This window comes from Aspergillus terreus, genomic scaffold (assembly GCF_000149615.1).
Source record: "Aspergillus terreus NIH2624 scaffold_10 genomic scaffold, whole genome shotgun sequence".
Lineage (NCBI taxonomy): Eukaryota > Fungi > Ascomycota > Eurotiomycetes > Eurotiales > Aspergillaceae > Aspergillus > Aspergillus terreus.
The window spans coordinates 1,565,373-1,587,754 of NT_165933.1; the positions used below are offsets into that span (position 1 = coordinate 1,565,373).

At 48.3% G+C, this 22,382-nt stretch overlaps 5 protein-coding genes across 5 annotated transcripts; 3 read left to right on the plus strand and 2 right to left on the minus strand.

The window, feature by feature from the left end:
- Positions 1 to 468: 468 nt before the first annotated feature.
- ATEG_07396 (C2H2-type zinc finger protein) lies at positions 469 to 2,223 on the plus strand (the record flags this gene model as incomplete). Its single annotated transcript, XM_001210082.1, has 2 exons — positions 469 to 1,986; positions 2,038 to 2,223. The coding sequence occupies 2 exons, from the start codon at positions 469 to 471 to the stop codon at positions 2,221 to 2,223; spliced, it is 1,704 nt and encodes a 567-aa protein (XP_001210082.1).
- A 7,924-nt stretch (positions 2,224 to 10,147) lies between these two features.
- Positions 10,148 to 11,147, minus strand: ATEG_07397 (uncharacterized protein; the record flags this gene model as incomplete). The annotated part of the gene is made up of 2 exons (XM_001210083.1): positions 10,148 to 10,333; positions 10,371 to 11,147. 2 exons carry the CDS (start codon positions 11,145 to 11,147, stop codon positions 10,148 to 10,150), a joined length of 963 nt encoding a protein of 320 aa, XP_001210083.1.
- Positions 11,148 to 15,034: 3,887 nt separating this feature from the next.
- On the minus strand, positions 15,035 to 15,589 carry ATEG_07398 (uncharacterized protein; the record flags this gene model as incomplete). Its single annotated transcript, XM_001210084.1, has 2 exons — positions 15,035 to 15,051; positions 15,166 to 15,589. 2 exons carry the CDS (start codon positions 15,587 to 15,589, stop codon positions 15,035 to 15,037), a joined length of 441 nt encoding a protein of 146 aa, XP_001210084.1.
- Positions 15,590 to 17,789: 2,200 nt separating this feature from the next.
- On the plus strand, positions 17,790 to 19,526 carry ATEG_07399 (uncharacterized protein; the record flags this gene model as incomplete). The annotated part of the gene is made up of 1 exon (XM_001210085.1): positions 17,790 to 19,526. One exon carries the CDS (start codon positions 17,790 to 17,792, stop codon positions 19,524 to 19,526), a length of 1,737 nt encoding a protein of 578 aa, XP_001210085.1.
- An 815-nt stretch (positions 19,527 to 20,341) lies between these two features.
- ATEG_07400 (uncharacterized protein) lies at positions 20,342 to 21,764 on the plus strand (the record flags this gene model as incomplete). Its single annotated transcript, XM_001210086.1, has 2 exons — positions 20,342 to 21,431; positions 21,673 to 21,764. 2 exons carry the CDS (start codon positions 20,342 to 20,344, stop codon positions 21,762 to 21,764), a joined length of 1,182 nt encoding a protein of 393 aa, XP_001210086.1.
- Between the last annotated feature and the right edge of the window lie 618 nt (positions 21,765 to 22,382).

The window sequence follows — 22,382 nt, forward strand, 5'->3', positions numbered from 1 at the left end:
TCGGTGTTCCAGATCTGGGTCCTTCCATCCGGGGCCTCTTGGATTCCGGACGAGTTCGGCTCGCTCATCGTGGTCGTCCACAACCCCTTCCAGGGAAAGTTCAAGTGTGTTCAGTAGAATGGCCCGCTGGGCACTCAGGCCGGTCGCGTACCCTCGAAGCTCTCGGCGATATCGGCGGAGACCTCGGATCTTTTCAAATCCCCTGGCGTAGTTATCCAGCTGGTTGACCAGCAGGGGAAGGACAGCCAAAGCCAACCCTGCGATCTCAACTCCACCCGCCATGTTCTCTGTCACAACATGAACGGGCCCAATGTGTGGGAAGTCAGAAGAGTGCGCAGAGGGTCTTTGTCAGCCTCGTTGTAGCGCCGCATTACCCCGCACTGTCATCCTGTGCCGTCGGCTTATCAAACGTCAACGTCGCGGACATTTCCTGTTCTCCAAGGACACTATCCCTAGGGGACATTCGGTATGGACTCGATAGAATCTGTCCTTTCTCAGTGCCTAGTGGGGTTCTCCAGGTTGATCAACGACGGGTCGATTGGCCACTTCCAGGAAGAGGTATCGCTCCGTCAATGGGAGGATGAGTTGGGCCGACTGCGCGTCTGGTCCGGAAACATCGGCGCTCATAAGTCCGGCCAGTCGTCGCTCGATTACCGCCTGCGCGACGCTTCACATATCCGCGATGAGGTGATCAGACTATTAAGGTGCATGCGGGACTTATTCCAGGACCTCGAAGAGGTTCTTGACGAAGGCGAAGTAGAGGAGAGACTTTCTTCTCCTGACGGTGACCTAGACCTGGATGAAAGCCACGACCTCACTGAAGTCCAGCAGATATATCAATCCTTGGTCGAGATCATCAATTTCTTGTTTCGGCTGTCCATAGCCATACGGAAGCCCGCTCATCATGACCAACTTGTCGGAATGAGAGTCGGGGAGGCTGCGTTCTTCAAGCCCTGGGCCAGGCAGCATATCACTCATAAGTTCCCTCATGCGGAAGATGAGGTGATCAGCAGATTGTGCACCGCGATGGCAAGTCAAAAGGCAGTCCTGAAGTACCGCGAACGACATCGCCAGAAACTCGGCATGGGTCTGCTTCCATCGACTGAAGTATCGTCGACGATCCTCTCTGACACGGTGGCGACTGAACCGGCCGACATCACTATTGATCCTCTGCAGTCTCTCGAATCTTTGTCAAATTCGGGAGCGTCACAGACTTCCTACGCACTGAGTCTGGTGGCCAGCCAAGAGAGCCTATCAATCCCGCCCCTTCCAAAATCATGTGCAGCAGGGCAGCCATTCGAGTGTCCATACTGCCGTCATATTATCTCTATCTGGAAACACAAAGACTGGGCCCGACATATATTTCGCGATTTGAAGCCCTATATCTGCCTGTTTACGGATTGTTCCACTCCTTCAAGGCTCTACAACAGTCGTCGACAATGGTACCATCACTTGGTTGAAGAACACTCCCTCCAAGGCGATGTCGCCACAAGCTCTATATGCCCATTATGTCGGTGTGAGATCCTTTCAGCAAAGAGCTTTGAGCGGCATGTGGGCAGACACTTGGAGGAATTGGCTTTATTTGTTTTACCTCGAAACCATGATGAAGATGAGGATATCCCCGAAAACTCCTGTCACGCCGCTTCGGTTGCAGTCGCGGTGGACAATCATACTGTGGTGGAAGACCTTAGTGCCGATGATACCGATTCCCAGTCGGAAGACGACGAAATATTATCCTACCCTATTGATCTGGAAGACCTGCCAATGGGCTCACCAGTCAAAACCCCGGTGGAAGGGATACCAGGCCAGGAGCCACCAGCGTTCCAACGGTCATCTGAGTTACTACCGGCGACTGAAGGCCTTCTCGGGTTGTCAAGACAGTCTTCTGCCCCCGCTGCAGATTCAGCCCAGTACCAACCCTCCAAATCCGAATCTGCTAGGATTAAGGGTGACACCAAAGTACACCCCGATGTCCCAGAGGTAACCGTAAATGGACCCAAAAGAAAAGAATAAATATCTAACGACAGACAACATAAGGTCCCATCTGCAAGCGAACTTCAGTGCAGTATATGTGGCAAGGTATTCACTCGTCGTTCAAACTGCCATGAACATATGAAAAGGCATGATCCTAGTCGCAAGAATCTGCACCGCTGCGACTATTGTGGGAAGACTTTTGGAAGGAATGGTGATCTTCGAAGACATAAAGATGCGGTCTGTTCCTAGGGTTTATCTATATGTATGTATTTATTTACTGACGTGATAATAGGTCCACCGGGGGATTAAGAGGTTTGCTTGCCAAGAGTGCGGCCTGCGTTTCTCTCGACAAGAGATCCTAAATAGGTTTGTTCACTACCAATCTAGACCCTCTTGCAATGCAGACTAAACTGATTTCACGATTTTACTTATCTTTTATCTAGGCACTTAGACTCTGGAGATGGCTGCGTAAAGAAATTATCGGATAGCAATAACTTGTCTTGTGAAGATATTGGCCGACTTTAAATGATTATACAATATCAAAGGACAATAGCTAGCAGTCTGGCCTTTGCTCTTATTTAGACATAAACTTTGATCTTACCTAAAAGGAGTAAAGTACTTTATAAAGCTAAGGACTGTCTTTAGTAGGGTCGTTAACCTGCACTGTAACGTGCAGCAGTACAGTGTAGGTTGCAAAAGCTACTCTAGTAGGCAAGTATCTGGAACTTGACCTCCCACCAATAATATCTCTCTACTTTCTACTCCCTAGGGCATAATCGACCGTGCCCTCGGTCGCTTTTCTCACCCTCTCATTTGCTTAATTTAAATATTCCTACATGCTCCCGTCTAGTACAGTATATATTCTAAAGTTCTAAACGCCTTCTTTATTTAACAATATATACTATATACTAACTATATACTATAGTTCTTTTAAAGAAGCCTTTCTTAAAGGGTAACCTCTCTATATAATATATTTAAATATATTAATAAATCTATCACGTGTTTCCGCGTTACTAATATATTTATAATTAATCTCTAATAGTCTTATATAAAAAATAGTTCTCTTTTCTATTTCTCTCTTATACTATTATTCTTATTTATTTTAGCCTTCTATTATTCTATAAATAGTAGATATATTTATATATCTATTTATTAATCTAGGCTAATATACAGTGTTATTCCTAGGCCTATTACTATCTATTTTCTTTAATAGATCTTTTTACCTATTATAAACTCTTTTAAATCTAGATCTATAAGCCCTAACCAACTGGGGTTGAACGACCAAGGGCTTGGTCGGCCTAGGGTTCCGCGCGGGAAGGCCGCTGATTGGCTGAAATTTTTTAGGGTTGACCTATGGTCGGTTTCCCCGGAAGGGGCTTGGTCGGTTTCGGTTTGATTCTCTCTCTTGTCTGCTACAGCGCCGCTATAAATTTCTAATTTTACTAGTTGGCAGATTGGCTATTTAAATCTAACTCTGTATTATTTTAACGTATTCGCTCGATTATACGTTGGATAGTAGTGGTTTAAAAGTAGTAGGTAGTCGGGATAGATTTTGGTGGGGTGCCGCCCGTCCGATCTGATCTATACATGCTTTCTTATACCAGTATTTATATATTTTTTTTTTAGGGGGAATAGTGTATTACCCTACCACATCTTGTCTTCTTATTATTATCTACCATTACTGTTTAGAATGGAAACTGAGCTTTTCTCTGCTTTCCCAGGATTAAAAGTGCTTATCTGCTGTTACTGCTAGTATAGTATCCGACCGGTCGAGCTGGAGAATTATCTTAAAAAGCAGCATTAACTGCCGTATAGCGATGTCGTCGCCATCGTCCAGGCGATTTAGCAGTAGCTCTAGATTGCGTAGGACAGCTCTACGATCTAGATTCTAACAGTCTTAAATAACCCGCTGCCTATTCTGCTATGTTATTCGAATGGCTTCCTCTGTTAACGTGGCGCTGAGCCGTGCTGCTTTATTGCGTCGAATCTCGATTCTCTACGGAAGTATTGGCGCTAGGTTTATTAATAGTTATAACAGATCTACCGTAGCCGACTACCGCTTGCGGAATAGGCTTACAGTAAGACCGTATTGCAGTAATTATATTAGACGGTCTTGTGACAGTAAGTGTTTCCTAGTAGCCGCGGATTGTATTATATCTAGATCCAGTATCCCGACGGCTAACAGTCTCTCTTACCGGTGCCTGATTAGGCGCAGTAGGCGGTCGACTAAATTCTGTAGATATAGGAAGCAGCGGAGCGAGCGCAGGCTAACACGCCGATTTAAGCCGATTCTATTACCGACGCTAACCTATGGCTGTAGTTTATATAGTAGGCGGTATATCTGCGCGAGATTCCCCCCGATAACTTACTACGGAGTGTCGTCGCGCCCGACCCTAAGGGTTTAGCCTAGAGGCGAGATTCTGCCTAGGGGCGACATCGCGATGGCAAGGCATTAAATAAGGAAGTCGTGCGACTTTAATACTGTCGATTCTATCCGCCCCCGTCTGATGCGCCCACGGATTCTATTAAAACAGCTATCTAGATATTGTAGGAGACAGTCGACTAGTTAGCGCGGAAGAGTTAGCGGATAGTGTAGTACTGCGGGTCGGCGATTCGGATGGAGGCGGTGTGCACGTAGTAGAAGGAACTGCCGTACCATCTGCTGCTAGCGTATATGGATAAGAAGAGTATCTAGCGGCACGTCTACCTATAGTAGTAAGTGCTGACATTCTTTGCGCGCACGCAACTACCGCACGAGTAGCAGAGCTCTATGTATAACTTTACACCGCGGTAGCAGCAGAAGTAGGAGCGACTATAGACAGCGATGTAAGTAGCAGATATAATTATAGCGGCGGAGAAAGAGTTGTAACTGTAGGTAATAACGGCGCGCGAGTAGGCGTATCTAGAGTTTTATATAGAGCTGCTGAACTAGCGGCAGCGTAGCTACGAGTACGAAAGCGCACTAGTATATGCTATAGCAGTGCTAGAGCGTAGCGAGGAAGAATAGCGGACGGCCGACAGCTACCCGCTAATTCTGTCTAAAGTAATTAAGATTGCGCAGTTCTTTATTGTGCAGAAGATGCTGTGGTTAGATCCAACAGCGCGGTAGATTATTAATCTCTGACAGAAGAAACAGATGGACGTGCCGTAGGCGCTGACTAATACTAACAATAGGCTTAAGAATCTAGATAAGGGGTATGTAAGTAGGACGCTATTAAGCAGTCCTGCGTTATTATCTATAGGTAGCGATCCCCCGTTATTTCGGGCTAACTGCTCCTGCAAGTCGTCGAGTAAACTATTAAGCGAGGGATTTAGGACGCCGGTCTATCTAATTAGGCGTTTCTTTATACCCCGCCGCCCCGTGTCTAGCGGCCCTATATTAACTATCTCGCGCGGGAGTAGGCGGACGTTCCCTAAGTAGGTCGAGCGGATGGTACAGCAGTTTATAATCCGGGGGACGTATAGGCTAATGTAGACGCTGCTCGACTGGCGCACGTACGGGCTAAAGATCTACTTTAATAGCACGGCCCCGGGGCACGTAGCGTGGATAAAGGCGGACGAGATCTTATATAAGGACATCTAGTTTATAATAGAAGGGTTTCGGGGGTTTATGTATGGGTTAGTAGGGGCGACGAAGGATCTGCTGCATAAGCTACTCTTTACTAAGATATCCCCGGCGATTCTATGGGCGAAACTGTATAATAATCCCACGGAGAGCACGCCCGGCTAAAGTTTTCTCCGCGACAGCTGTATGTTATAGCCGGTAGTAGGGCGGCGGTAGCTAATTAATCGGGTACAGGACGATCCGTAGCTACAGTATAAGTTTTTTCGCACCTACTACTTCTACCCCTCTAAGGTACGGCGGTATTTCGACCGCGTAGCTTAATTTAAGGAGAAACTGGCAGTGCTCGTGTATGTGGTCGCCGGGCAACCCGGACGGATCTCTAAATTACTTAGTTTACAGTATGTTAACACGGATCGCAACCGTCGGCGCAATATATATATCGAGGATAGGATGGTTACACTAGTCAGTGTATACCACAAAGGCTTCTACGTCAGCAACGATATTAAGATTATCCACCGATATCTCCCGCGAGAGGTCGGCGCGCTCGTCGTGTACTATCTCTGGCTGGTTCTACTATTTATCCAGCAGCTGGGGGTTACCCATCCTCCCACCCCCGACCCTATCCCCGATCTCTTACCCGAAGGTGGCTTACCTTAAGATAAGATTTTGACCGGAGCCGATCTCCCGCGCTTGGCTCCGGTCGAAAACGCCCCTATTTCGCCCAGGGGCGAGTTATCCTACTTGCCCGTAGGCTAAATGTCGCGCGATGGGTCGTATCTCTGGGGGGCCGACCCCGGCACCGGCCGATAGTGGACGTTAGATCGATTCCGTTGGGTGTTGTAACGGGAGACGCAGACACGGCTAAGCCGGAAAGGCATCGGGATTCTGGTATACTAGGACATTGCCGTCGGGATTAGTCGGCGGTTTCTGCGGCCGGGCAGCTAGTTCGTCCATAACTAGCAGGACGAGCGGGAAAGAGAGGTCGCGAAGGTCGATACCAACGACAAGGATTATATAGACCCCGCGCAGTGGGTTAGCTATATTACCGATCTCTAGGCGACGCACTCGTTCTATTTCGCGGGGCTAATCTACGGGCGCCAGATAATGGAGGCAGCAGGCACGACGGCGCATTAGCAGGCGATATTCCGGCTTAGCAGTGAGGACTAGTATTGCTTTCTCAGGTTTACGTCGGCGTAGGCAGCGGCGCTTCTATCGGCGTTAGGTAAGCGTAAACAGGCGCTGTGGGAGGAGGCGGCGGGCGAGCATTAGATGTAGCAGCTCTACCGGTTGAACTAGGCTGATATAACGTAGGCGGCGCGGCAGATAACGGGGCAGCGGGCTCTCTAGCTACGGGGAGTATAGAGCCCAGCGCTGCAGGCGATCTAGAACGGCGAGAGCTCTGTAGTCGCGGTGATATTGACGGGCGGGGATAAGAGTATGCTGTTTATACTGCCCGCGTGGCTGGAGCTAGAGAGGACGATGATTGTGGTGGTGCCACTGCTGTTACTGCGGCAGGATTTATAGCGGCGGTGCCAGCAGCTGGGGATTATATGTGTGGCGTAGGAGAGCCGTTATTCGCCGGACGATGCGTTAATTGTACTAGTAACGCCTGAATCGACCGAATATCCCAACTTCCACTTGTTTTTTAATCGGCTGCGGGTGTAGCAGCAGCTAGACTAGATCGTCGTCGACGAATGTTATATAGTATTGTTAGATTAGACCGACTTTCGGCCGGCGATGCATCGACTTGGGTATCTAACATAGTCCCGTACGTAGATGGTGTATCTTACAGCTACGCTGTTTTCTACGAAGATGCGCGCTTCTTCCCGCGTATCTAGTATCTTCCCTAATACGGTACGCATGTTTTATGGGCCGCACTAGTCGGGGGGAACATTCGCTATGTAGTCTGGCGTCTCTCTATACCCTGTGGATACGCCCCGTAGGTCGGCAGTGTGGCTAGAGACGGCGGTAGTGCAGCGATTTATCCAGCACCAGATACAGCAGGCGCTACCTAGCAAGGTAGTGATCTATGCGCCGATTGTAAGCTAGGTAACGGTGATAGCGCGGCTGCTGGGCTGTCCGGCGTACTACAGCGGGCAGCTAGATTAGGTAGACATGCTGCAGCGGTTTGTGGATAGGACGACGCCCGTGCTAGTAGCGACTAGTACGCTAGGGATAGGCGTTAATATTCCCGATATCCGATGTATTATCTATCTCGGGCCGCCCTAGATATTACTTAACTATACGCAGGAGAGTGGGCGCGCCGAACAGAATAGGCAGAGTAGTTAGGCGATTCTTATCTAGCCGCTAAGATAGGACGCGCTAGCGGCATAGATACGCACAGTATCTGTGGCCGAGCAGGACCAGGTATAGGACTATCTGTAGGCATCGTGCTGTCGGTAGATGCTCGACTAGTATCTAGACAGGGCCGTCGATGGCGATCTTTGGCAGCACTGTTCTGACTATCCGGAGGAGACCCTATATAACTAGTGCCAGCTATTAGCGGTGGAAGATGTAGTAGTGCTGTCTGTTCGATCGAGTCTATCTCCCGTACTAGCGGTCAATCTATTATTCTATCTCTACGCTGTCGATACTTTATCTTCTCGCCTATCTCGCGGCCCGTTTCGCAGCAAGTTAATTATCTCCTAAGGCCCTATTTATATCTTTCCCGGTCCCTCGTCCCTAACGACGATGGCCAGAGCGCCCCTACTCCCTAGTAGCAAAAACATCGTGCCCTCGCTGCTTTTTCTCGCTGTCTAATTAGCTAATTTTTAATGTTTCTGCGTATTCCTGTTGGTATAGATATATATTCCGAAACCTAAATTCGAATTCTATATATTTATGCGGCAGTATTTTAACGTTTATTATTTATATAAAAACTTTTTTAGATATAATTATTATAAGATGTTTCTAGTATATAAGATAGCTTTCCAACGCCATGTATCTGATATCCATTATTTTGAACTATACCACTAGATCAAAAAGCGTGACGCCACTCTATCTGGTTAGTAATGTAGTTCTATATGGCTGTCTGACACATTAAGTAGAGAGTTGTTGGCGAGAGTCTCGCAACGCCTGATAGATCATATTGCTAAGAAGTCGTTCACTGGAAATATCACAATGTGTCGCTCATGTGACTCGGGAAACATTTTCGGTACACGAAGTGGGTGTCGAGTGGACAAGAGCTAGGCTAATCACAGGAACAGCTGTGGCGTAAGCAATCCAACATGAGAGTGTTTCGGGTTCCTTGCCACGTTCCGGCCCTTCCCTCGCTTCCACACCGAGTATCGAATTAGGTCAATCTGGGTTTCTAGGGCCATATCGTACACTCACGGCATGGACTTCCATCGTTGCATCATGCGTTTGGCCGCGTCTTTCCACCTAAAAAAGTCCATTGGTAGCGGCCTCAGTAACGGACATCCTCCGAGATCGGCCGGAAGCCGGTCTGCTTTGGCATGGATACAGGAAAGATAGGAGATACAATTTATGCCCTAAAAATCAAACTAGTCTTCTTGAGACCGGGAGTTTCTCTCCTCGATGCTGCAAGAGAACTTTAATGATTCTTGACTTGGAACAGACAACCAGCTGAGAACAAGGGCCTTGTGAACCATCTCATGAGACAGTCCTAGTAACAGAACCTTCCAATCACGACTATGGGGCTCACATTCTCTCACACAGCCAGCGGTTGGACTCGCTGGCGAAGAAATCGGCGGCTGCGGTGCGGCGGCTACAGTGCGCAGCCACCACATACCTCATGTTGATCTTACCTATTAAGGACTCATGGGCCGCATCGCCTCATTTGTACTTGCCTAGAATTCCAGTAGGTCTACTAATTCACCGCTTCCGAGGTGTAGCCCGTACCATCCGCAAGGTTACAACACCATCAAGCAGGTCCATTTAGATCGTCTCCCAAACATCTACCCCCCAAGAGCGGACTGAGGACCACTACCGCCAGAGTTTTGTATGGGGGAGTGATGGCTGCTTCCCGACTCCCTGAGTTATTAGGGGTTTGACACTATTTATAATAAAGAACAACGTATACAATGCAAGTGCTTCCTAGACATTACTATCATTCTGATAACACGCAAGCAAAAATAACCAGTAGGATGGCGAGTAGTACAACAAAGCACTTTTCGATTAACAGACCGCCTGCTAAGAGGACGCTCTGTCATGCAAGTAGAACATTATGTCCTGTGTTCCTTACACTAAGCTTCAAGTCAATTCGCTCGCAGAAGTTAAGCATACGTGCCCTTGCCATTACAGCATGATGAGAACCTAACAGCCTTTTCAATTCCTGCTTAGTAGAAATTGCCGCTCGACTGTGATCCACATGGTTCCCTGCAAGATGGCAGTCTGTGAGCATTTTGATTAGTCGTCCATCCTCCCTGAAAAAATAGAGAATATCATCCTGATCGAGATTGTCGACAAGCTTAATATCATCGTACAAAAGCAACTTTAGACGCCAAAGCTGCTTGTTGATTAATTTGCGAGTTTTGTCGAGTATATCTTGCATCTCTAGAGGAAGCTCTGTGTCACCCTTATCGTCTTCCTCCGAATCACATTGGCTTGCAAGATCCGCAATTTTTGCTCGAAGTTCTTGGCGGCTCTCTATTTCTTGAATGACAATGTCATCCAAACGTATACGCGGGGCGGTTCCGCCGGCACGCCGTTCTGTTTCTCTGGCAGGGCGATCACTGACTTGATCTGGGCCTGTGGGAAGATTGCTGAGTGCTCTCCCATCGAACCCGCGGCGAACTTTGGCCATAAAGCTCGCCCATTCTTCCCAGTACTTGACTATACCATTATGAAATGTTACCTTCAGCTTGCATACCTGGAAGTAGTCAAGGACCATTTTTTTCAACGTTTTATCCCACTGGCCATCGGCCAACTCCAATGGAGGAGGGTCAATGCTTCCGTTCAAAGGCCAGCCAATGGAGACATCATTAGTGCTGAAAGAATGTCCATGAACCAGAAGAGACCGTGACTCATCTACTCCCAGAGGCTCATGGTCTTCAGCCGGATGCTCTCTAGGCTCCAAGTGCCCTATAGTTGGTGCATTGACATTTGTCTGGCTGACATTCAGGATGAAGTTCTTGCAGAGTAAAGTTGCATTGAAACCTCCGTCTTTTGACAAGGCGACCCGGCTCCAGGCACCATTAGAATAGGCCATGACGACTAAGCCCCAAAGGTCAAGGCGTGCTGCTGGCAAATTAGACACAATACCAAGAGAAGTAAATGCCTTGTCCGCTTTGGAGAGCACTCTGGTTTCGCCAAGTGGGGAACGGCATGCCCAGAATAATGGAAGCCAAGAACACTCGCCCGACTCATCCTTCCTTTTGCGGTACCATGTGTGGGCGACTGGAAGAGATTCTTCGATAACAAGCTGCCAATCTTCTTTCTGAATGGTGAAGACTTTTTGGATCTCTGGCTGCTTGTATTTTCCAGAAAGTAGCTTTAAAAGCCAGTTTTGTTTCCGCAGAAAAACGTCTTTCTCTTTGCCATACCAGGCCAGTGCAACTTCTTCGCTATCAAGCCATTTATTAAGAATCTTCAGAGCTTCAACGCCCGAAGTTGTAGCGTAGCTAAGTACGCCACCGACGTCGACCATACTTGCTTTATATCGCAGGGATGAGTTATAAAAGTGGAAAATATGTTTTCTTCCGTTTGACAATTGTTAGACAATCGATGACCTGTTTTCTTCACAGAGGTGTTCGCCGATTATATACCGGACTAAAATACAGAGATTGAATTAGTTACAGTGATCTTACGTAGCCTTTAACACATATTCATGTGATAATCATATGATAATTCTGAAGATTCCATGGTTTATTAACAAGCAATCAAGACCCAATCTGATACCTTTGGACCCGGTCTGGCCGTTAACCGAGCGCCGGAAACGGCCACGTATAATGGGAGACCTAAGAATCCCATAACCTCCATCCCTTGGATACACAACATCAAATATAGATGCTGCCACACAGACAAGATGATCATCTGCTTCGGTTCTTCCTTGTAAGACATTTCGCGGAAGTTACTTTCTGTGTGATGTAACTGGGTGTCCTAGACATGGATGATCAAGGTCGGGTGGTTGTATGCTAGGCGGCCTAGGCCCAGCAGCTTAGAAGCACCCTGGAAATTGCTCCCATATCTAATCTAATAATTTAATCTCGCCCGGTCTATTAAAATTAAACTTTCGGTTATTACTACCGCCAAATAAGTCTAACACAGCCATACATGGCTGATTATCTTGTGTCTCGCTCAATCGGGTTTAGCGCTCAGGCTAGGATCACAGGGCCTCGGGCTGAGCGACGGGCAAGTCGCGGGCGTCTCTTTGTTGTGGGGTTCGGTTGGTCGTCGTGACCCGGCGGTTTCTGCCTGGCGTGGCCATCCTCAACTAGTTGACTGGCAAGCGTGCCGTATGGTGATTCACTTCCCCTCTCTAACAATTTATATTCAAGTCGTAATAGCAGATCCAACCCAATGCCAAAGCCCAATCGAGCATAACAAATAGTTCCCAAGTCCAAGGAGAAGGAAGGCGAGGAAAAAGCCCAGGATCTGCCATATTTCAGTGAATTCCCACCTTGATGAGACAATTAGGCCCGCAGGTAAGCACTTACTATACCATGTTCATGATAAGCAAATAGTCCCATCCCCAATAAGAAAAGATATAGGCTTTGGCCTTGCAGCATAACAGGGCACCTGCCAGTGGTAGCTTGAGATGGTTGGAATCTGAATCAGTCCTATTTGAGGTTCATCAGGGTTATGGTGGTTGGATAGGAGTTTGCGGATTAGTTGCGGTCCGTCTTGGTAACAATCTAGCCTTTGTAGAGCAACAACCCTGCTGCGAAGAAGTTGCGACGGCAAACATAGATAGAGTTAGACTGCTATACATGATTGCGCGGACTGCCCTGATCAACGAATCGTTGGCATCAGCAAATGTCGGCCATGTCAGAGAGCTGGTGACAATAGTGCTGATGAGCGTGCTCTGCAGTAGCAGGTATAGATCGTTAGAATGATTGCAGCAAAAGAGAAAGACAATAAAGTCAAGTGCAGGTTTCAGTTTTAATACCGTAATTAAGACAACCTGCAAGTGAGAGATCATGTTATGGTACCATTTGGCAGTAAGTGCCTTTCGAAGATCTGGATTCGGTTCCTTTAGGAGGGCGTTGATTGGTTGATACGTGGCTTTCCATGCTTTAAAGTAGAATGGCAGTATTTTGTGGGGTAATTCTTTCCAGTTCAACATGGTCAAGATAGCCAAATAGGTGTAAGTGGGAAAGATTTTGATTGAGCATCTCCATGGTTGTTCTGAGATATGGCATATATATAGCTGGGAGTAAGAAGGCAGCAGACATCTTTACAACCATATTCAAGTCTTATAACTTCTGCTGAGGTCATTACAAAGAACTAGGTACCTATTGGTTGAGAAAACGAGTGAGGCTGAGATTGTGTGGGAAGTACTGATCAAATGATCGCGTTAGATTTGGCCAAGAACAGGAGTCGGTTTGAAGAACTGTGGGTCTATTGGTCGAGATACAAGTGAGGCTGAGGTTGGAAGGAAGTTGTTGGTCAGATCCTCGCATTGACACCAGCCTCACTCTACTTGACTGGCCAAGATGAGCCTATTCTTATTCACCCTTGCAAAACGGCATTTATTTTATTCAGAACTAAGGCAGATTGTCAGCTTGGGGCAGGCAAGAGCGGCAAGTGGAAAATGATCAAAAGGCGCCTCGTGAGGGGGATATTTATATCCATACTTGTCTTGCCCTCCTAGAGTGCGAAGCCTGACATCTCCAAGCAGAGCGACTGATCAACATACCTCCTTTTGTTTCATTTTATCGTTGCCTTTTCAATGGGCTCGGATCACTCCAAGGTAGTGGGATTGGGATCCTTCAAGGCAGATGCATCTTTGCGAGCTCGAAGCTCGAATCCAAGGAGGTCTGTGTTCCTTGACAAATGGGGCAAATCTCCCGGAGGTCGGATCAGCTTCCATCACACAGTCCTCATCACCAATGTACCAACACACAAAATTTCTCCTTCCACGAAGGGTGTGTTCTTTCATTGAGGTAGTTTTGAGAACGGTCGGCTAGTGAAGAATGGGGTTCGGCCGAAAAAGAAAATATTCGACTACGCAGAGGAAAAATCCATGGGGAATGAATATGAATATAAGGGGACAACATACTGGACAGATGGTCAAATCCTACAGTTAAGTAAGTACATGTCTAATTTTCAGGACTTAACTAATGCTGATATTTCGTCAAATAAGTGGAAAAACTGTGCGAGAGGGGTTACGATTTTCTCTGGAAAAACTGCCGCTATGTTGCGCAGTTGACGATTGTTGCGATCACCAATTACAAGACAACGAATGCACAAGAGTCCGTCGAGTCAATATATCATGAGGTTATGAAGAGTTATTTAGAGGGCATGTACAGTCAACAGGATCCTCCAAGCTTGGTGGTTCATCGAATATATTGATAGTAAGAGTCATGGTCACGTGCCGAGACTGTCAGGTTGTGATGGCGAGGCAGGATGGGAGGCGGTTTGCCTTGTTTGGACTGTTTAGCTGAGTTGGTTGTTTAACGTATTTCCCATACGAGCGTTCCACCCACTCGAGCGTTCCAACCTGCCGAAGAAAGGGTTCTTTTTATACTCGAGGGCGAGACCGTGATATCAAACTCGTCTTGCAGGAAAACTGCCACTTCGTCAAGGTATAGACTGGGTTTTTCGACAAGGTGTTCGAGGAGTGCTTCGAGCATCGGTGGGGTTATACTGCGTGGTCGACCTCCGGGATGCACTGGTGGACTCTCACCACTAACTATGCGCAGGTATAAACGAATACTTCTGACAGAATGTTCGCTACATTCGGCAGCATCAGCAATCTGTGAGTTAGTAAAGCATTTTCTGCGTAACATGTCTCGAATACGTGTATGCTTCCAGGGTTTAAGGTGGCGTCCCATGCGTGGAGCTCCCATGGGGTAGAGTGAGAGAGGAATGGAGGGTGGGTAATCTGGAGTGGAGGAGGGGCATCCGTAACAATACAAAATAAGAATATCCTAGTCAGCATGGTTCAGTTGCGTATTATTCACGAGTTCTAAATATAACTAAGATACGATCTTGCCAGATAGAGACACGTGCATAGAGTGGGGCTATGAACTAGAGGATTTAGATATAAGCTCATCACTGCGAGGCGGAAAGAGGTTTCGACCAAAGGTGTACAATAGGTTTTTAATTGCATTACCAAGTATCTGGACTGGCGTTGCTCAAACATATGAATTCCAACTAGTTTCATGGGTTCCTGTAGCTATACATAATATAGTAGCAACCCCGCGTAAAAGCCTCATTTTGTAAACAAGCAGCTAGGTCCTACGGTTTACACCAGTGTCAAAATGGTGCATTGATGGCAACAAGACCAAGGTCCTAGAACGCGGAAACTGTCTGCGAAATCTGTGACGGAATGGTTGAGTCACTGTTCCTCGCTGATATGGAGAAATCTCATCAGTTCAAGTCGTGATCTGCCCCCGTTGTTAGTAAACGTGTATGAACCAGTCGTATATACTTACTCTAGACAAGATAAAAGCCTGCAGACAGCTTGTCAATGTCGTGTCCAGATCGTCCTTTGAGCCCACATAGTATTCCGCGCTTGTGACCATCAAGCTGAATACCTTTTTCCCCCCCAGTTCCTCCAGCCGCAAAGAACTTTCCCGTGTCTCGGCTGAAAAATCTGAGTGAGTCAGCACGCCCATCCGGGGCGTGCCCAAAGACATCCATCCACTCAATAACCTCATTGTTTTCGAAAACGTAAGCCGAGTGCAGTATATTTGCCTTGTCTGCTGCCTCGGGATCAGGTGTGTTTTCTGTGTGTTGTTCATCTCCTCCATCCCATGTAACCTTAATCCCTTTCAGGACAGTGTACGGCGCGGCACCTCCCGAGCCATTACCGTACCATATATCCAGCCGTCTCAAGGACTTGTTTTCTTTAAAAAATGTAAACTCGCCACCATTGTCGCCCCCGGTCAGAGGGCCCCAATGAACGGTTCGCTCAGCAGGCATTATAGGAAAACTTAGATGAAACACTTGTGTTTGGATTCTGGTACTCTTGGGAAATGGATGGGTATTGAAATGGGACAAAAAGTAGGGCTCGACAACGTGTATTTATACCTTTATCCGAACTCTCTAACTCTAGATCACACAGCAACCAGGGATTGATTTTGAAACTACTTGGACGTAGTAATGACGTTTGATCGACATGATCATTTCATCATTTAGCTCAATCTAGATTTTCAGCAGACTAACTATGCCTAGGACTTGACGCATGCGGTAATGCCTTTCACTTTGGAGTCTACTTGCAGTCTGTCTCAAACCTAACCAAGTCGAAAAAGGGCCACATATTGACCGGAAAAGTGGGAAAATTTACACCACATAGGGATTTGTGATGCCTCGTTGCCATAATCATAGAAAGCTCGGCAAAGCTACAACGAGCCTAGATGGTTCTGGACTCATCTAGAGCCCTGACAAGATAAGTTGATGTTTGCAGTTGTAACGCTTTCATCTTGAGCTTCCAGCGTTCCGCGGTGGCCAAGCCCGTTGCTTTCAACTTGCACATATTATCCACTATCGGCTTCCTGACTTATGAATTGGTTGGCTCTTGATTGAGCTGTGATTTCGAATCATGACCAGCCGCCTACCCTGTATTCCAGCAGAAATGGCTATGTTTCCGACCCATTAATGGCTTAAACTATAACGGACTCGAGGCCATCGCTCTGGTTCTGGTGAATGTCGGCATTTCATCAATCTGACGGCAGTGTTCTCTCGAAGGAAGAATGATGCAATCATTATGCCGCAATACCGCAATTCTTCGATTTGCAGGAGATGCCTGTCCCTCCGGGCTGCAGCATTATATAAACCTTAATATAAGTGGTGGCTATCTCGCATGAGGATGTTTTCTTCCTGTACGAGGACCTTCATAACTAGCGTACCTTTGCCTTCCTCCTGAAGCTGTAATGGTCAACAGACAAAGTAGACAAATTCCTAGTAGCGGTCCGCACTCCTATGGAATCTGCCCCTATCCAACATGGCAACAAGTTCACGTTTAGCGTGTGAATTGATCAATCAAGCGCTACTTGCAATTAATGATTGGACAGCTCGAAGGACGGAAATTCAGTTTATGTTAAGAGGGTTATCAATGGCATACTTCCTCCACCCTGTGACATTAAACGTATGGTTCCAACTAGGTAATAGAGTACAAACCCGGTAATACGAGTGTACATTAACGAGTCTTAATGACCGAATCAGAAGGAACCATGTTAGTTACTAAAAAGGTGTATGGGAAGCACCGGACTCTGTAATAGCCTCCACTGTGTATGTATAATTACAGCGTTAAAAAAAATTTGTTAGAAGCATCTAGCTCCAGCCGGTTTACGACTGCATGCAGTAAGTACATATTTTCAGGGGGCGGTTAAACATATCGTCGATTAGTAAGTTTAGAGTAGAGTTCAACTTTACTCAAAGTCGTTGAAAGTCAATTTTAAACCTAATAACGGGTCTGGCCTGGTCTACAAATCAAAATTTCCCGGATATTTCTGCCGCTACGTAAATGCTACATACCTTGGTTACACGCCATAGGGTGTTTGCCGACTAGACTTAGAGTCCCAACAACGTCGATGCCATGTAAAAATTCGCTGAGGTATAGAGTAGCTAATGCACAATCCTGCCCTTCAATCAGAATTTTAATATCTTCTTCCGTTCGCGTGGAATCGTTAGCCAAAGTTGGCAACTTTTGAGGTTTTCCGGGTGGAAGATTACTTAATCATCCCGCTCGACTTAACGTCTCAAAACTAAGCCTTTTTCGATTAAATTCCTCAACACTAAACTACTTTCAGATTTGTCCTCAACACTAGACCTATTTTGGTTTTATATTCTAATCACCTCTACTTCCTGGCATACTGTACACTGCTTCTTTCAACCGCTATGCTTTGCACATTCTGACACTGGTTTACTTATAAGGGAAGTGTAAGACTTTCGGTCATGTCCGAAAACCTTGCTATCGGTTGCCTGGCTAGGGAAGGTTGTAATAATGCGTTGTTTTAAGATCATCTTCGAGACAGAATAGAAACCGACCTATTCATCCTGTTACCCCTTTTTCTTATTTCAACTTTCGACGACCAAGGCACTTGAAATCTCTCTATCTTATAGCGCCGCCTACTTTCTCTCCCCTCTCTTAGGCTTCGGTTCTAGTGATTCTTCCGTTATTATGTCTCCCCTTAACTCTACTTCCACCCGAAAGCGCGGTCGGCCCCCCAAGTATCAGTCTGCAGAAGAGCGACAGGCCGCGAAGATAACACGACAACGAAATCAGCGACAAGCCGCCCAAGCGGCTAAACGCAACACCTTCTTTGATGAATACTACTCGGCCGGTCCATCTGCAACTGGTGAACGCCCGATCGCTCTTGTTCCTGGCATAGCGGCGTTGTCGGTGACCCATGAACTGGAAGAGTTGCTCCCGCCGTTAAGCCCTGATCCAGCTCCTCTTGAGCTCGAAGATAGCTCTATCCTAATTGACGAGCCGCCTCTAGAGCTTAACAGTCTCGAACCTGCCGCTAGTCCTACCCCTAACCTTCCCGAACAGTCCCGACCGACGCACAGTGAGCACCTCGAGGGTGATCTATCAAATTTAGAAACCGGAAGCCCTGCCCCAGCGGCTGCCGAGGATGGCGAGGATGTTTGCACGCTGGCACGCGTGCTGGCCGACCAGCTATATCAGCATCACGGCTGTTGTCGGGAGTGCCATGAGCAGGCCTGCGCGGCGCACCAAGAGACGCATTCGGTTCATACCGGGCTGGGGGAGTATGTGGACCAGATTAATATCGCTGGCGATTTCCCGGATGTGCTGGGCTCGGCTACAATCGCGGCCCGCGAGTCCAATCTCGCCCAGCAAGTCACCAAGGCACGAAAACAACAGATCTACTGCGGCATCGATCCTCACAAGCCCGATGAATCCCCAACGCATCTCTGCGTGGCAGCCGACCATCGTCCCGATCCTTCCTTGGGCGTGACTGTTGATATCGATAGCGTGGGTGGGTTTGTCAGTAGTCTGGCGGTAGCTCGTCGGGGGATCCGATGGCATCCTACGCAGATGGCGGTGTCCGACCTCCAGTCCAGCCTGCATATAGATCCGGTTTCAGTCCAGTATTTCGACTCCACCGGGCAGGCCCACCATGTTCGCCGGCCGGTCCATCAAGTCCCGCACTATACCTTTGGTCGTCTGATTGGATTCGAAGATCTCTCTCTGTATCTGCTCTTTCCCCGACTGTACCGGGAAGATCAGCAATCCAGCCGTCTGCTAGACCAGGATTTCCAGCAATGGACGGACGAAATCCTCCTCCCAATCATCAATCGGTGTTATTCCGGCGACCTAATCCAGCACTACCCCTCTAGCTTTGACCATAGCCGGCTGAACGCAACCGCCCGGGGAGTAGAAATGCGGTCCCAGCGAGTGGATCCCATCCCCCGCGAGCAGCTCCTTGCCTACTTTCTTCCTCCCGAGGCGCTTCCTACGATCTGGGAACAGATTCTAGAGGCGACCCACCGCCCCGGATTCCACCAGTTTCAGGATCTCAAGATTCTGATCGAGGGGAAAAACCTAAAGACCTTGACTAAGGCAGACACATTAGCCGATCTCATGGCGGGCTTTCAACAACACTGGCAGAACGCTATTAATGAGGACTATCTCGCTGAGCCGTTCTTCTACGACCTTGGAAAAGAAACCTGCCCAACCACGGCGAGCGAGCGAGAGAGGCCGCCGCAATCTTTACTCTGGCGGCGTTGTTGCCTGAACGCGTATAGCCAGTGGATCCATAGCAAGCAGCCAGCGGACGCGCCCCATGCTCTGCAGCACTTCTACCCAATCAGTATGCTAGAAGACACCGGCAGCCTGACGTTAGAGACACCGGCGAACATCACCGCAGCGGCGGGCCGGTCTCTATTATAGTCAATTCTACGCTAGTGTGAAAGAGGTCTTCGCCGCCGGCAATACATATCCATTTACCAATACTGCAACGGAGACCTTGGCGCTGGATCCCCAGCTTCGCAAGACGTGGCAGACCGTTGGCGGTGGTCTTAGCCATAATCCGATCGCGCTCAACCGGGCCTATCTCACCACAAAGCAACGGTGCCATGCTGCGTTACAAGGATCGGTCCCTAAGGTCTTTGGCCTGCGCGAAGAGCACCGGGTCTCTCACGCTTTATTTTGTCCAGATTCTGCACGAATTTCAGACCCGGCAACAGTCTACCACCCGATTTCTGGGTTCGGGAGATCGGGTCGAGAGTTACTACGCTTTGCCGACCTTGACGCTTCTGTCGCTGGTTCCGATGGGAATATCAACAAGTTTTGTGTTGGGTTTGAAATGGTGTACAGCGTTAAATGACCGGGCATTTTGTGACCTGGGAGCATACCCGGGTCATGTTAATGTTCCTCCGCTGCCTTCCATTCTCCTACTCCGGCGGCCTTTTGGAGCGGGTCTCCGGCTGTTGGCGCGATGTCTGGTTTCGCCCGGGATTCCCACCCCAGCCGGAACGGTCTTCGGCGGTGCGAGGGGCTGGGCTTCCAGCGGAAATATGCAAGCAATTTGGGTACGGCTGGTTCCTGGAGAAGATAGGATTGGGAGATGATGGTGTTCCGACAGCCGGCCACGCAATACATGCCAATTCAACAACCCGTCGCTCCAAGCCGCGTATCACGCGCGTTATTCCCAGGTGCGGGATGTTCGCACGGACTTCATTCGCATCAGCCAGATCCACCAGTGGATGACCGAGTTTAGCAGTATTCCTACGTGCCAAGACTATCTGCAGAAATATCTGCGGCAGCTGTGTTTGCGGGCCTTTCGCAAGGATGTTTTTACGCAGATCAAACGGCTTCTAAAGCCTGAATCCGTAAGCGCAGCGTTAGCGGGAGAGATCCCGCTCTGCTGGCCGAGTCTCAAAGGCGCGCTGCAGACCCAACACTGTCCGCCCTATATTGCGTCGGGGAACCGCATGGCGGTCAAACATATTAATGTCCTTTTTACATGGCTATGGGAGTGGCGCGATGGCCGATTCGAACGAAAAGGATGGGATCACAAGCCCTACCGACTTCTTTATCAAAAGAGCTTCGAGGTGATTACCCTGATCCAAGGCAAGGACGCCGCTCGTCAGTGGAAACAGGGTCTAAAAGATTCCTTTATTCAGAGCCATTGGATGCTTCCCTATCCTCAGAACAATAGCTTCATGCGAAAGTCGAAGGAGAGTGGCCAGGTGATGTGGTGGTCCAGCGTGCATCGCGGGATGGATCTGTACTACCACGAGCTGAATGTGTTTGACCGCCCCTTTCCGGCGTCCTATATCAAGCATCATCCGACGACCGGTTGGAGCCCATCGCAGCCCTCTCTCGCCCATCTTGACTATACAATTGAACCTGAACAGCGCCTTCTGCATCTATCAGATCCCGAGCTCTATCAGACCCTACGCGACCTACAGAGCCAATGGACGTCGCCAGATAGGCCGCCCCAACGACCGGTACACCAATCTTCGCGAGTAATTTTTGAGAATCAGGAGCGGATCCAGAATCCATTTGATCCGATCACTGGTCCGGTTGAGACATGGTCGATCTCCGCGTGTAGCCGGAAGCTCCATCCCGCTCTATATAAATATGAGATTCTTCACCACCGTCGGCAGTGCGTCCAGCGTCGTCGCCATCCCTCCTCCTACCCGGACTATTACTCTGACACTGAGCCCGAGCCTCCGGCCGAAAATGATGAGCAAACCTCCGATGAAGAGGGAATCGAACCGCAGAAAGCCCGGCTGATCCAGTATATTCAGCAGATCGAGAAGCGGATGTACGAACTCATCTGTCGCGATCGTAAGCAATATAATCGACCTCGCCTGGACGAAGGCACGATTAAGGCTTTTGCTCCTCAATTACGCCGACTGCCTGCACATGATTTTTCACTCTTACTATTACTGCCAGATTCCTGCAGAGGTCATCAAAGAGGAAAAAGAGAACCGGAAACGACAAAAGCCATACGCATGGATCCGCCCCTTGTAATATTCGATTCCGAAGTAAGGCAGGCATTAGCAATTTATTCTCTTTTCCGTGCTAGTTCTGGTTTTTTACTTTATTGTAGGCGCGCAGTACCCCCAGCATAGCGATTATATGACTATCTCAGAAGTGAACCGGCCGGTGGAATCCTAGGGCACTTTTCAGTCATGACTGGAAATTAGACATGACCCGAATAATCGCCAGTAGGACGGTTATTCTATTTAGATATGCTGACCGAACTCCTACATTACTTTGATAGGGACCGATCTGCAGACGTTTTCCATAGGCGGATGCGGGTCCCTATTCACTAACGCAGAGCCCCACCTCTATAGATCTCCCGCAAACCTTAATTCTGTCTTACTTTATATCAGTCTCTAGGATCTTAAACGGTCATCCTGGGGCCTTAGCCTGTCAAAAATACCACAACAATGCCCTACCCCAGAAGCCCCGGGGTAGCGGCCCTCCGCTACCATTCGGGTTCGGCGGATTGGTATGGGCGCTAGGGTTTGGGGTCCGCGTCCGCTGGATTTGCCCGCTTCCCACCCGTTACTTTTGGGCTTCCCGGCGGCCGGGCGCGCTGAAACTTGGCTCCCTTCCTCGGCGGCCATTTCTTTCCCTTCTGTTTGATTTTGATCGCGATCGCTCGTGCGGTGCGCTGGTAAATGTCCTCCAAAGTCAGATGGGTGTGCGGACGGAATTTTTGATGGGGTGCGGGTTCGCCGCCACCCGTACCACTATAGTTCTCTTCCCGGAGTATAATATTACTGACTT